The 14,714-nt window shown below is 44.1% G+C and overlaps 1 protein-coding gene across 1 annotated transcript; it reads right to left on the minus strand.

The window, feature by feature from the left end:
* Positions 1 to 1,257: 1,257 nt before the first annotated feature.
* LOC147896368 (small ribosomal subunit protein bS6c-like) lies at positions 1,258 to 14,359 on the minus strand. The gene is made up of 2 exons (XM_087383029.1): positions 13,520 to 14,359; positions 1,258 to 1,984 (listed from the first exon to the last, which is right to left on the minus strand). Exons 1-2 carry the CDS (start codon positions 13,856 to 13,858, stop codon positions 1,757 to 1,759), a joined length of 567 nt encoding a protein of 188 aa, XP_087239155.1. The 5' UTR covers positions 13,859 to 14,359; the 3' UTR covers positions 1,258 to 1,756.
* Between the last annotated feature and the right edge of the window lie 355 nt (positions 14,360 to 14,714).

Below are 14,714 nucleotides of genomic sequence, written 5' to 3' on the forward strand. Positions count from 1 at the left end.
AAAAACAACCATAGTGGTACCCGTTTATTGTTGCAGAAATAGTAGCATTGGAAAAGAGAACCTTCGTCATTCTCCAGAACCCCTGACCAAATCCGATCTTCTCCATAGTTTTCAGAATGAAATCCTATGATATCCCATCGTAGGCTTTCTCCAGGTCCAAATTTAGTAGCATAAATCTTTTGTTTTGCGGGATTGCATAGTCTATGGAGAAAAGAAGATTAAGGATTGCATCGTGAAAGCTCCTCCCGTATACAAAGCCATACTGCCTTTTGTGAATTAAATGAACCAGCACAAATTGTATTCACCACTACTTTGGCAAGAATCTTATATGTTCCATTGCGCATAGTTAATGGGCACCATTCCTTTCGGAGGAGACGATTGTAAGACTTGGGTATCAGTTTTATCACCCCTTTGTTGACAAGAGGGGGAAGATGCCCCTCGAGACAACAGTGATTGAGTGGCTACGTGAGATCAGCTCCACACAACGACCAAAAATGTTGATAAAATTCCGTTGGGACTCCATCGGAACCAGGGGCTCTCTCTTTGGGCATGGAAGAGACCACGTATTTGATTTCATTCTACATGAAAGGCCTTTGGTGCAAAAGCGCTTCTTGCTGATTGATCATCTTGGGAGTAAGCTCCAAGGAGTCCCATAATCTATCCTCATACTGATGAACCACCGAAGGCAAGGCTCCTACAACACCGGAGAGGTGTGAGATGAACAGTTCCACTATGTTTGTGTCTCCCGTGACCTCCCTTCCTCGATCATCTAGCATTACCTGGATTGTTTCTTTAATCTTTCTTTCTTTGACATGATTGAAGAAAAACTCTGATGCACGATGACCCATGTCTAGCCATCTCAATCCTGATTGAATTCTTGCAATAGCGAGTTTAGTATGTTCTAGCTTTCGTAGGTAAAGATCTAAACCACAGAGGACCAAGGGGAGTAACGTATCAAGAAAAAATGCAAATCCTTAAGAGACCATACATAGCATAACTTATCATATAGAGACTTTCATTGACTCGTCATTCTATGTGCAAATTGAATGTCAAATGTTGAGGTTCAATGCAAGCAATGAGGTAGAGGTGTTGATGGAAGAAAAGGGAGCGGATATAGTTACAAGGCTTGTGATCAATTCCAGAACCTTGTTCTTCATTTCTGCATCTTGAATCACTTCAAAAGTACAAGCAAACACTTCCTAACTAGTACTCTAATAGCTCAATCCTTAAAAAGTCAAAAGAAGAGCCTCAACAGACATTTGTGCATGAAAATGACAACATGTGTGGTGAAATGGGATATGTGCTTGATTTACTGGCACATTTAAACAAATTGTGTGGCCAATCATCGTTCCTTTCCCAAATTCTTGAATTTTGTTTCTAGGTGCCTCAAACCATATCACAAGAACAAAGAATTGCTCCGTAGGAAAGGTGTGCTCCAAATTTCTGCAACACATCTTCTAGTAGCATGACCTGATACAATTTAGAGCCTTCAATGTTTTATGCACTCCTCCATCAAAAAAAGTCTTCACCACCAACAGATGTGCAGCAGTGACAACCCAATGTTTCCTAGAACTGCCTACTTTAACAATGTCCTCACACAATCTCAGGAAAGTTACACGTTTCCCAGCCTTTCATTCTCAGAATTAAAAAGCAGCTTTCCTGACAACTTCTGTCATAAAAACTTAATGCTTTGAATAACACCAAGTTGCCAAACCTCCCTCAACACACCTGGAATAGCAAGGAAACTAGGAACCTTTTACTTCAGCAGAATTGTCGTGCTGCGAATTACGTCATCATCCACATTAAATTTCCTTTGCAAGTCAAGCAGACTTTGAGGTTTTGTTACATACGTGAATAGCATATAAATGCCATCCAAGTACCTGTTAGCGACTCCTCCAGTATCCTTCTTTTTTATGCTGTATGAAAGAGGCATTATCCCCCGATTGGTAAACTCCACATTTAGTCCACCTCCTGCAATGATGGCCTGGGTGTAATAGTCCATTTAGTATGCAGGTAACTCTTAGTATAAAGACTTTTTTATCAAGTTAAAATAAGTAGATTCCCTTGATCTTTATAGAAGCAGAAACACACATTAACAAAAAATGAGTATACTCTGTATATAACCACAGTATTATCTTACAACCACTTCTAAAGATCAATCTCTCATGATACGCATCAAAACGCCATTTTCATTGAGTCCTTTATCCTGGGTAAGGTTACGGATGCCAAAAGAGGAAAAGGGAAAATTGAGGAAAATGAGAACTATCTATATGAGATAAGCCTTCCCTTAACCTGTAGCAGACAATTCCAGAAACACTAGTATTAAAGAAAAATGAGCTAAGGGGAGGGAATGGGAGGGCAATGAGTGCATGAAGCATATTTAAGACAGTGCATGTGTTCAGCTGAAGGAGTTATTGTAGCCAAACTTTTCAGTTTTCTACAAAACAATCACCCAGGGTAGGAGCCCATTGAATAATCAGCATAAAAAAGCTTTCAATGCAGTTGCTGTCCATGGTATTAAGAAAAGGCTTGTGAGTAACTTAGAGCCATGAACATGCAGCAGATGCTGGGATTACTGCAGCCAAAAGGAAGGCTGAAGTACAAAGAAACTAAGGGCTGATGGATCCTCTCTATGGGTCCTGAATGCCTGCTGAACTGAGGCTTCAGTGAAGGCCTTACAGAGCCCCAAACGGCTCCTGAATAGGTCCTGAATGCCTGCTGGACTGAGGCTTCAGTGAAGGCCATATATAGGGCAGGGGAGCCTGCAAAACAGATCAGACAAGGTGTTGAAAATGCCAGCCCAAGGTGCACCAATCAAGAGTCAGCATAGGCCTCACCCCCTCAGGTCTAATGTATGAAGAAGGGGGCATAGCCCTCACACACTCATGACAAGTGTTCCTTTGGGGGCCTCTGTATGGTCCCACATAGAAATTGTGACACATATAAACAAATGTGGAAGCCCCACAATATCCCACCAGCCTTTGGAGGGTTTGGCAAAGCTATGAGGCAGGATGTGTCACCCCCATATCAGTTCTCTCCATTGATGTCACCCATGGCTCTTTGCGGGCTCCTAACATGGTATCGTAGCCAGCTGTACTGGCAGACTGTGGATGATGGGCTGCTCTGTGCCTGGTCCTGAGTTGACGTGTGGCGGGTGCTCTGCTCTGAATCGGATTTGTTGGCAGTTGCTGTTGCAGCATGTTGCCACCCGAGGTGCATGATTGTGGTGCCAACAGCCTGTTGCCGCAGCAGTTAGATTTGCCTCCATGGGATTTCAGCTTATGGCAAGGCTTATTGGAAATAGGCCTCACCTGCTAAGGCCTAATATATGAAGAGGGCCCTGGGCATAGCCCCTCACAGCTTTGTTGACGAGTTGTCCAGAAAGTACCCCGGGATTTCAGCCCATGGGGGGGCTTGTTGGGGTTATAGGCCTCACCCGCTAAGGGATAATGCATGAAGAGGGGACATAGCCTCTCACGTGCTTTGTTGATGAGTTGTTCAAACTGTACCGCCATGGGACATGGGATTTCAGTCCATGGAAGGGATTGTTGGGATTATAGAACTCTCACCCTAAAGTCTAATGTACAGGGGGTGTAGCCCTCATGTTCATGACACGTACCAAGGTCCCATATAAATATTGTGGACTTCGGAGCATTGATAATATAAAGAAATATGAAAGCCCTTCTCAATATTCCACCAATCTTTTATGGAGTTGGAGAGGGCTTTGGCACGACTATGGGGCACAGTGTGAGACCCCTTTACCCGGTGCTCGTCATTGTCGTGGCATGTGGTGCATTTGAAGGCCTAGCAAGATGTCCTAACTACATCTATAAACCAGCCAACCAAGACAGCCAACTGACCTTGACCAGAAAATATGGCAGCACTCAGCGAAGGTGGTCATAAAGACCATAACATAAGAGATGTATACTTTTGGATTCAGCCCAAGATATATGTCTCCTTGTAACCTTCATGAGAAGCTGTGAATCTCCCGACCCATGATATATAAGCAATTTATGCCTTTGGATTCAATCCAAGATATATGTCTCCTTGTAACATTCATGAGAAGCTGTTGGAGGAATCTCACAACCCATCATGTGTGGGGGACATTGAGATGTGTCTCATATAATTCCACAGCACAATAATGTTTATTCTGATGGAGCTTTTCATACACCAAAAAGAAGGTACGACAAGGGTAAGACGCCAGGCATGCTTTAATCCCTATCGGTAGCTACCACTCATTGGGAACATATATCTGTCAAAGAAGTTATCTAGTCCCCACAAGGACTACACATGATTTTGACCATTTTAAGAAGATTTAGTAAGCAAGCTCACTCAATCCTTGTCAAAAGACTTTGAACTCAATAGACACACCACTTTCTTTATGAAACAAATATTAATTCACCATGGACTTCCAATTGTATCAGATAGAGACAGCAAGATTACAAGCAATTTCAAGAGAATAACTTGGGCAAAAACTTCTTTTGATGTTATGGACTTGACCACCAAACCTTATGGAGACAATATTTACACATGTTTGCATATAATTAGATAGTGAACTCAGTGTCAGAAAATAGAAAAGCAGATCTGTACTACACTCACAAGAGAATAGGATGTTCTCAAGGATCCTCACTACTCTCACATCACATTCCAAACATGTGCACACAAGAGCAGATCTGGAATGTTACACAACAAGCTAGGAAACTGTCATTACCATGCTCCACAGTATGTGGGTTGAAAATGGGTACAATAGGTCCATGTCTACCCACAGCCACACATGCTGCAAAACTGATCTCAACTCTTCCTCCTAACATTTTGCACACAGGTACAGATCTAGAGCACACTCAGGTCTTGAATATTATGCAACAAGTTGGGCAGCTCCAAATTGTCATTACCATGCTCCACAATGTATGGATAGCTCAAGTACAAAAATGGTACAATAGCTTCACACGTGGCAGCCTCTACAAACAGCCACATGTGCTGCACAACAGAGTTTCCTAACACCGCAGGTACTCCTCTTCTTCTTGTGCCTTCAGAGGCTGCCAGAGATGTGGGTAAGGCAGTCTGTCAAATTGCTTTTTGGCCGACCAGCCCTCAAATAGGGCCAACTGGCAGGCAGACATGTGCCTAGATTCCACTGACTTCCTGTACTATGGGCTAATCTAGATGGCCGACCAACCCTTCAAATCAGTTGACCCCTAGGTGGTCAGATATGACCCTTAGTCAGGTCTTGTGGCAGGGCTTATGCTGCCCTAAATAGCTTCACAACCAGGCCATCCAGACAAGTATCTAACCATAAGGCCAATGCCAGGCCGTCCACCCTTTCGTTTGAGCAAGTATCTGTTAAAAAAGACCCAACAGAGGGTACACGTAGCGGAAGACTTATAGTAATGCCCAGGAGCTCACACAGTGTGCGGTGTGGGTGTGGAATCACAGACTTCTTTACTTATGTGCATTCAATAGGTGTGCAGACTCATTAATAGACAATGAACCAATCAGATAGAGAAACCACCAAATAATATATTTCCGTCCACAACTATGGACACAATACAAAAGAGACAGATCCAGAGTCCCACCAATGGTGTGGTCCTCTGATCTTACCACAAAAGTCCTTCTCCTATCTGCTGGCTATCTCTAGACTAGAGTCCGCGTGCTCCACCTCGAGCATGAGTAGACTTTCCGTCCAGAATGATCCTCTCCACCTTGCTGTCTGGGAACCAGTCTAGGTGGGCAGTTTCCTGGCTAAGTCTGCAGCCCTGCTAGCACCTCTCTATCCTCCTGAATGTAGGTCCAGAGGGTGGCTACCTGCTGCTCCTTTCTGCTCTGGATCTGCTGCTGCAGGCAGACAGTGCGCCTCCTGTCTAGATCCATCGCAATCTGTCCCAGCCATGCTTCTGTACTTTTCTGGCCCTCTGTCCTGCACATAACAGTCCTAGATGTGCTGCCCACATGACAGCCATGATGCTGTCTATGTGGCAGCCCCTTTCTCTCTTTTTCTGTTGGGTTCTGCCCTAGGTCTCCCTCCCCCATGCTCTCCTCATATGGGGGCTTACAGATGGGGAGGTGACCTTTCCAACAGTATCTGCCCATATGATATTTCTATGCTGCTCATATGCCAGATCTATGGCAATCCAATGAAGGGCATCCACATGGCAATCCACCCTTTGTGCTTGTGAGCTCCGTTGTACAAAATCCTGGTTATCTAATATCATTATGAGGAGCATAAAGAAGACTAGTGATTACAGAGCACAAAAAATCTGTATTGCATAGAATGTCTGACAATGTGTCTGATCCATAGAATGAGACCCCTCGTACATAGACAGTGAAGAGTCGCACTTGAGGTATGTGCATGAAGGATGCAACCATTATGAGAGGGTATATTACAATATACAAGTGTTCTCTTCATACAATGTGTGCCTCTTTGGAAAAGTTGTAACTCTTCATACAATGTGTGCCTCCTGGGAAGTGTCCCATAGAAAAGCGTACCCTCTCACAAGTGTCCATTGATTCAACCATCTATGAGTCTAAGTTTTAGGAAAGGGATAACTCACAGATCATGACATCCCTCTCACTCAAAAGAAGATCCTGGTGGAAATGATAAACTGCTGGAGTGAATCGTATCTGATCCTGAAAGTACTGATGCAAGTTGTCTGGGTACTGTTGCATGTCCTCATCACTCTACCACGTGTATTGGAGTTGCCAAAATCATGCCATGAACGAGGAACTCAGTGATGAATCAATGTCATGTCTCTTCCTATATAGGGTCCGGAATGTATTCCGAAATGAGAAGAAAATAGTCATCTTCAACTTTTGCAACGTAGTTGCTCGAAGCTAGAACAACTGCATTATATATAACCAAAGATTTTAACCATGAAATGGAAAATGTACGATGAATTTTACCCCAAGAGGCGGTAAATCTAACTTGTAACTAATTGTTGAGTCTCTTTAAAATCCAGAATGTACACAGCATCATGCCCGCAATTTTGAAAATACAAATTTTACTCTCTTGTAGCGACGTGGAGCTAAGAATAACAAAACCATGTCACCTTCATTGCATTCTTCAAGAGGATGTCTACGCTTGTTGGCAAAACGTTGATACTCCTCTTGGGGCCTTGCTCATTTGGTCTCTGACTACGGCCATCCTCTGTTGTATTACAAAGGTTGAAGATACTATCAGTGTGTGTCCATAAGTTGCTTCAGCAATATTGATAGCACTATGAAAGGAGGAGTTGTATAAGAACCCTACGACAAGCAAATACTCTTCCCAAGATGGTATTCTACATTGATGTGGTGATGCAGTATTTCTTCCAAGACTAGAATAACTCTTTCAGTCTCACTATCTAATTCTAGATGATAAGTAAAACTAAAGAGCAATGCACATCTTGTACCCAAAGACTCAAAGAGAGAAAACTTAGGATCTCTATCCAAGATAATGTTCTGTGGTAAACTATGGATACAAAACATTATGTCAAGTATGAAAAAACATGCGATGTCCAAAGCTTGAGCACTCTTTATGCAAGGTATGAAGTGTGTTGTAACAATGGCTCTTTCTCACTGCCACACTTTTTTATCATTATTTTTACTTTCTTAAGATCTAATTTTTACTGACCACACATGTGTATCCTTCTATGTGAGTTCTTGCGACAAGATTTCACATCCCGGCCGAGCATCTTCTGCTACCATGTGCACATCTTCATCAGCAGTTCAAAGTACTCTCTTTTCATGGCTAATCACCATGCATTGCTATCTCCAGTATAGCAATGTGACCCTTTCCGGACATCAGAGCTCTTATCGCCTTCAGTGCGATCTGTCGCCTTTGACACGACCAGTCACCTTCAACGTGGCTCTATCACCTCAAGTGTGATCTACCGTCTTCAGTAAGGGGTCTTGGTTTGCCATCTCCAGCATGGCCTATGTTTACCATCTTCAGTATGGTCTTTTGTTACCGTCTTCATGTCTCTCTCTTTGCCATATTCAACATGCCCATGGATCTTCAGTATCCATCATAATCATATCCAGTGACACTAGAGCATGGGGCGGACTTCACGCCATTGAAGTTACGAGTCAAATGACTATCTTACCGGATCACCCTCCACCTGGTATTAAATTACCAACATGCCGTATGAGATTGATGACGCTTCGCACATCCACACGCACATCCACAATGGTTCTCGATACCCGATTGTTATACTCCTAACACCTTCAATGGCCATGGGGGTGAGCCTTGGTGTGTTAGGCTATGATGCTTAGTCAATAAGGACAGATCTAGATCACATAGTCTTGTGAGTTGGAAGTGATCTCAAAACCCAGCCCATGAGTATCTAGTTTTTGGGGCTTTTCGAGAGCTAAAAGATGATTCCAGTTTGGTAGAATTCTGAGTTGTTTAGAGCTAGATACAAGCCATTTAAGTTCTCGGGTTAACTGAGTCCTAGGCCCCAGATTAATTAATTGTGTGCATGGGTAGAGGGGTCATGGGGAAAAATTTTAAGTGACCTATTTAAAGTATTCAAATAACTCCTAAAAACTATTCTAACATAGAATAACAACTCAAATACTATAATTAGAAAATAAAATATTAGAAATCATTTTTTCAGCTTTTTCAGCCTGCTTTTAGTGCTTTCTCAGCTTTTATTAGCTTTCTACTTTCACCCAAGGTCTATATAAAGTTTGGGCTCAAGAGTCAATTCTAAGCAATCACAATTGCTCTCTCTACAAATTTGCACCCTCTCCCTGTTGTTCTCTATGCAAATTCGCCCTCTTCCTAGCCATCCTCCTGCTGTCCAACTCAATGATTCCTGGAATTTCTGCTTCATCCTACCTTTTTTCCTTTCCACTGCCCATAACAAGTCACAAGGCAAGTATCCTTCGCATATTTCACTTTTATCAATCACTACACTTTCTTTTACACGTTGTTTTTCTCGCATACAGTTTCGTTTTTGTCTTTTAGGCTACCAGAAAGTGATTTTCAGATTTCGTTTTTCACTCATAGGGCTTTTTAAAACTAATTTTATTTTTATTGAACATGTTCCCTTTGATTTCCAAAGGTTCTGACCTCGTTTAGGTTGAAAACGCTAACCACTTCTATTGTGGGCTATATATTCCAGAGTCTAAGGTTTCTATACTAACCCTAACGGGTGGAATTGAGTTTCCTGTGTTTCAGGGATAACTGGGACGAAAGGGGGGACAATCATAAGCAGGCCACCTGAGAATGCGACAGAGCAGCTCGGGAGGCAAAAGAAGAACGCAATCAGGAGGCCAAGAAGCTCAGAGAGTGTATTGCTCGGGAGGAGAAGGAAGAATGGGACTGGCAACTCCTCATTTCTCTACTCCGACCACATGGGGAGGAAAGGGAGAGAGTCCAACTACCCGTCAAACAAGCTCAACTTCACTCGATACAACCGTAAGCAAGAACCTTTAGTGTTGACTTCGTCACTCAATCAATTTGAAAGTTAGTTTTTAGTTGTTACTATGAACGACAACGAATAGTGCATCCTAGCATCCATGCACCTCACAAGCAAGGTGGTCAATTGGTGGCTCAATAACCACTATGAGGCAGACGAGGAGGCACCGCTTTACAGATGGAAGGAATTCGTGAAAGACCTCCAATCACGGTTCTCGCCACCCTAGTACCTGGACAGGCTTCAGAGTCCGTTCTACGAGCTATGCCAAGGGGACATCGAGATGGTGAATCATTGCGCCAACAAGTTCACTCTGGTGTTTGTACAGTTGCGGTTGGAGGAAAGCCAGAAGCTGAGCAAGTTTCTCCATGGGCTGCGTTCAAACATCCAGTGGTACGTAAGTAGTTTTCAGCCACGGAATTACAAGTGTGCATATGAGCTTGCTCACAACTTCAAGCTCATGCACAAGGGTCAAGGATCCAATCAGGTTAGCAGTAAGAAATCCCAAGATTCCACGCCAGGTGATGGTGGGAATGGGCAGCAGAAGATGAGACGGATGGCGGCAGAGGCGGGTACTTGGATGCAGCGACACAAGCAACGTATGCCAAAGAGAACTGATGCTTCCATTGTCATGTGCCGGGCCATAAGAAGGAAGATCGCCTGCATTACCAGAAGCTTCGAGCAGAAGGAGCTGTGTCAAGTGGTTCACCTACAGCTTCAACTCCTACAGGGACAACCTCAGTGGTCATTGAGGAGCTTCAAGATCAGCAAAAGGGGGACAATTTCCCAATATGTTTCAGTTTTATGGACATATTGGTGTTCATAAGGTACTTATCCAGGCAGATTCAGGAAGCTCAAACGACATCATTTCCATCGAAGCAGCTCAAAAGGCCCAGTTGCCTCTCATGCCGACGGATTCTATTGCCTTGAATGGTGCATTTCCGGGGCAGCAGATAGAGAGCGACATACAGGTCTCTTCAGCCACTCTAAAGATCTCCAAGTGGGTAAACAGTCGGCCACTCAGGGTCGCACCTACTCAAGCAACAAACATCATCCTGGGAACATGATGGTGGAAAAGTTTGCAATCCGACTAGATTATCAGAAACAAGGCTTGGATGTCAAGATCCCAAGCCACAAGTCCAAGTTCATTTCTTGGCTTAGAGGTGTTCCACCTCAACCTTTGATTTCAGCAGTTCAAAGGGATCGAGTCAGGACCAAGCAGGACATAGTACTGCATAGTACTGCAGCAAGACCAAGATGTCTCCCTCAGGATGAATCTTCCTCCGTCCCTATCATCAATATGCACAGAGGAGAATCGTATTGAGCATCACCCCGCGACAAGTATCCTTACCAGAAGTCAGCAGAAGACCTTGGGGTTCAGTTCCGTCAGATCTGCATTTATGGGCATGGTGTTCAGCTCCATCAGATCTAAACACGTGTCCGTCAGTTCTCCCAAGAAAGTGAGTCAGACGCGCTACCCTAGCCCATCACATGTCCCCCTTTCACAAGAATCTCCCCGAGAGTGCCAGTTGAGCAGGAACCACCAGCCAGGATGCTAGATACAAAAACACAGACTAGTATGACTGAAAATTATCAGAAGAGACTATCTGCCACACTCTTGCAGTCACGGGACCTTATGGGAGGCTTCAGTTTGCATGGGTACCTGGCTGAAATGGCCAGGGCTTTTATAGGCAGTGGCCAAGCCGCAAGTCGGTTGACTTCGGCCCAGTAAAAAAACAACCAGCAGACTGCTTCTGCCCCGACCTGGAACAGCAGATCTGTCCAACCCAGATCTGCCCTCATCTCCTGCACTTTGTGACCAACCCTGCTCCAGATTAGGTGTCTCTGTCCCTACCTGATCCTGGTCACCCCACGCTGTCAAATCAAACTCTGTCTGCTGCAGAAGGTCCATGCAGACTGTCCTATGCATCGCAGGTCTGTTCCAGGTCATGAACCAGTTTGTACAGGTGTTCTGTCCTGTCACATGTCATTGCTGGCAGTTCCAAGCATGACTCCACATGCTGCTGATCTCTGATTCACCTTCAGACTTGTGCAGACTTAACCTATCTAGGTATGCCTACACCTAGTGCACGGACCCCTTGTCCTCCTATAAAAAAGTCAGTTAAGGATCCATGTAAAGAAAGAAAATATGTCACTGAGGAACCTTCAAGGTTTTGGCAAGGCTCATATAGATGGTGTGTGCTACTCTTATAGAATTCCTTTTGCATCCTCTTACAAAGGGCATCATCAAGGGAGCACGTGCTGAGTAGTCAACCGATGTGGGGTTCGACGCCAAGGTGGTCGAATTTCAATAGATCAATGTGGGGACATATAAATAGTCATATTCCTAGAGGCCAGAAGTGCCTCATGGACTTTAATGTGAATTCCTCAAGGGCATGAAAAGTTCAGTGCATTTATTTATGACCAAGTGGCAAGACAACCATGTTTGGGAAATAGAACCATCTAGGGAAATTTTGAGACAACCTCAACTCCATCCACAAAGTGTACTGAGCTGCAGGTTATTCAATAGGAGTGAATTTGTTAGAGGTATGATCAGCGACGCAGGCTAGGAGGTTAGGAAGGCTCAGATACCTATGAGATTTTAGGATAAGAATTCGTTGTGGAAACATTCACTTCAGATCGCACATGTGGTGTGTAATTTGATCACGACAATTTCGTATCAGAGCATCTAGGTGAGCGATGCTGATTTGGTATGGTTGGGAGATTAGGATTGGGGTTGTGAAGTCGACGGAATCAGGCCAACGATTTGCAGGTTGAATCATAACATTTGCTTGCTTCATAAGGCGTATGGATTCAACACCTCTCTTGCTAAATATGTGACAAAGTTACAATCAGTAAAGCAGCTAAACTGATCAACGTTATGTTGGGCACAGGAACAGCCGCAACATGGGGTTGGGATCCGATTGTTCAGACTAGCCAAGCACAGCAGGTGCTTGAGTGTTTGACTGATGGCAGACAGATACATATGTTCTTGGTGCAGTGCTGGCTTTGTTAAAGTAGAACATAGGCAGCTGTAGCCTCGTCAACAGGTTGCTCTAGCAAGTTTTGGTGAAACGAAGCAACCTGCAAGGGGATGGTCTGCATAGCACCCTAGTGCACGTAAGTTTTGCACCTCTTGTCAAAGCTTAATAAGTTCCTATTTTGCAACCCTCCCCCTTCCAACACACAAAAAAGTGCTTCTAAGGATATGGATTGAGTTAACTCAGAGTCAACAGTAACTCTAGGTAAACGGAGGAGGCACTGATAAGAACTATGACGATCCATGAGGACACATGTGCCCATAACAACATGCATGATCAATAATCCCACCAAACCAACAAGGACTACAAGACATGCACTTAATATGTTGGAAAATAGAGTCCATTGTCCCACCTTCAAAGCCATGTTGCCTAGTGTCCATGAACTTTGGAGGGACTTATTAAAAGAGGCAGATGTCCCATCGCACTTAAGCTGGATTTTAAATGACTCTGTAGGAGTGATTCCTGTTGTAAAATTTTTTAATTCCTCTCGAAGCATTCAGGAAAAAGAATCTCCTATTCACCTTCAAACCTATGATTTTACCACTCTTTACACAAAGCTTCAAACATAAGCTACTCTTATGTTCTCATCACTTACCCAAGCATAAGCTGCCATCTGGGATTCGAAAGGTTCCGGAATCGCTTGGGCAGTTATTCCATTCCATAACTTTCCTGATTTAGAACTAAGATCCTACAAAAATCTTATCGAAGCCCAACCAAACAATTAAGCTTGAAAGCATCAATTAAGTCGAGAGATCTTAAACAAACCATAATAAATAGCGGAACATCAGGACAACGATAGAAGACAATGGGGCTCGATTCTGAAATGCCCACATCGACAGCCGCAGCAAGACTGCATTCCCACAATTTACAGTTTTAAGTCTGACCGCTTAGGCTAGTTAATTGGCAGAGTGTAAAGAGCAAACGAACGTTCGCTTGGTTCTTTGGAAGACGCAACGTGCAAATTGTACATCTCCGTATGCTTCCGTCCAATGAATCCGTTCATTCTAGCAAACCAGTATTCGCATGTTTAACGGAACAAAGTGGACCATGCAGACCCCCACACTAGCCGGCATAATAGTATACCTCTTCATATCTTTGAGTCCAATCAAGTCTCTCATCCTCGGTGATATCAGGCCGCAATATGGCCATGGTTTCATACCGCCGCAATCCATTTGGAAGCTTCTCCTTTGGTGGTCGCTTGGACTTCCGAGGAGCTTTATCTGCAGGCTGTTGAGGAGAGGAGCCACCCTGCTCTGGAGCTGAGTCTGGAGTTGGGTCATTGGAGGATAGAGCTCTGATAGTACTAATGCTGCGGAGGTGAAGTCTGGCTGGAGAAAAACCAAAAACAATGGGTGTCTGTCCGGAGAGGGTAGGAGAGGATGAAGAGGGGAGAAAAGGTTCGAGGAAAGCTCCAGAACCCATTTTCTCCTCTTGTTCGCTCTCTCCTTGCCTGTGCAGCTCTCTATACTTACTAGTCAATGAGCTCAACGTCTCTGGTTCTCCATCTCTCCTGCATGTCTCAGCTCGCAATCAATCAACGGGCAAGCAAACAATGCCCCTAACAAGCAGCTCCGCAATCTCACTCACGCAATGTGCTCAGCACCTGGCACTATTCTCAGCATGCTCTCTCTCTCTCTCTCTCTATCTCTCTCTCTCTCTCCCCTTCCCTTTTGCAATCACACTTCCTTACAAATGCTCTGCGATCATCGACGAAGGCCTTTTGTTCTCCATTTGCCACCTTGCTTAGGAAGAGTTTCCCGCACTCACACCAATTCAAGTCTATATTTCCCCGTTACATGTCGATGATGAAGGAGCGGAGCTTCATCCCATCATTGGTGCATAATAAAAATTGATAGCGCGCTCACACACACCACCTATGGAATATGTAACGATAAATACTACAACTCCCACTCGAACACTGGGTTTTTGGCCTGTCTGGTAGGGAGGCCTTAGTGATGGCATATGCCGTATTGGTGCAAAGTTGTTTGGCCTGTCCTGTAGGGAGGCCTTAGTGATGGTTTTTGCTAAGGCATGTATTGGTGCAGATTTGTTTGGTGTCACGCCTTTCTATTTGAATCCCATGCAATTAGCCTACTCTTGCATTGTCCCTACTTACAAAGTTCGCTTTGCATTGCTCCTACAACTCTTAGCCTCACAATTCGATATCTTGGAGACAACATTAGAGAGAGAGAGAGTTGGGGCTATGATTTTACGTTTTGGGCAAACCTTCTCAATGACTCAAGTCATTCATCTTGTTAGTGAAGTTCCCACACGACCT

Source organism: Dipteris shenzhenensis, chromosome 12 (assembly GCF_047967505.1).
Source record: "Dipteris shenzhenensis isolate YYH24624 ecotype China chromosome 12, Dip_SZ_1.0, whole genome shotgun sequence".
NCBI classification, from domain to species: Eukaryota; Viridiplantae; Streptophyta; class Polypodiopsida; order Gleicheniales; family Dipteridaceae; genus Dipteris; species Dipteris shenzhenensis.

What these genes read in the sequence shown, in the direction of transcription:
- LOC147896368 (XM_087383029.1), bottom strand. Translation starts at nt 13,858, where the DNA reads ATGGGTTCTGGAGCTTTCCTCGAACCTTTTCTCCCCTCTTCATCCTCT. An exon ending in GGACTCAAAGATATGAAGAG is followed by an intron (nt 1,985 to 13,519) that starts GTATACTATTAT and finishes TATTACACCCAG; the next exon opens with GCCATCATTGCAGGAGGTGG.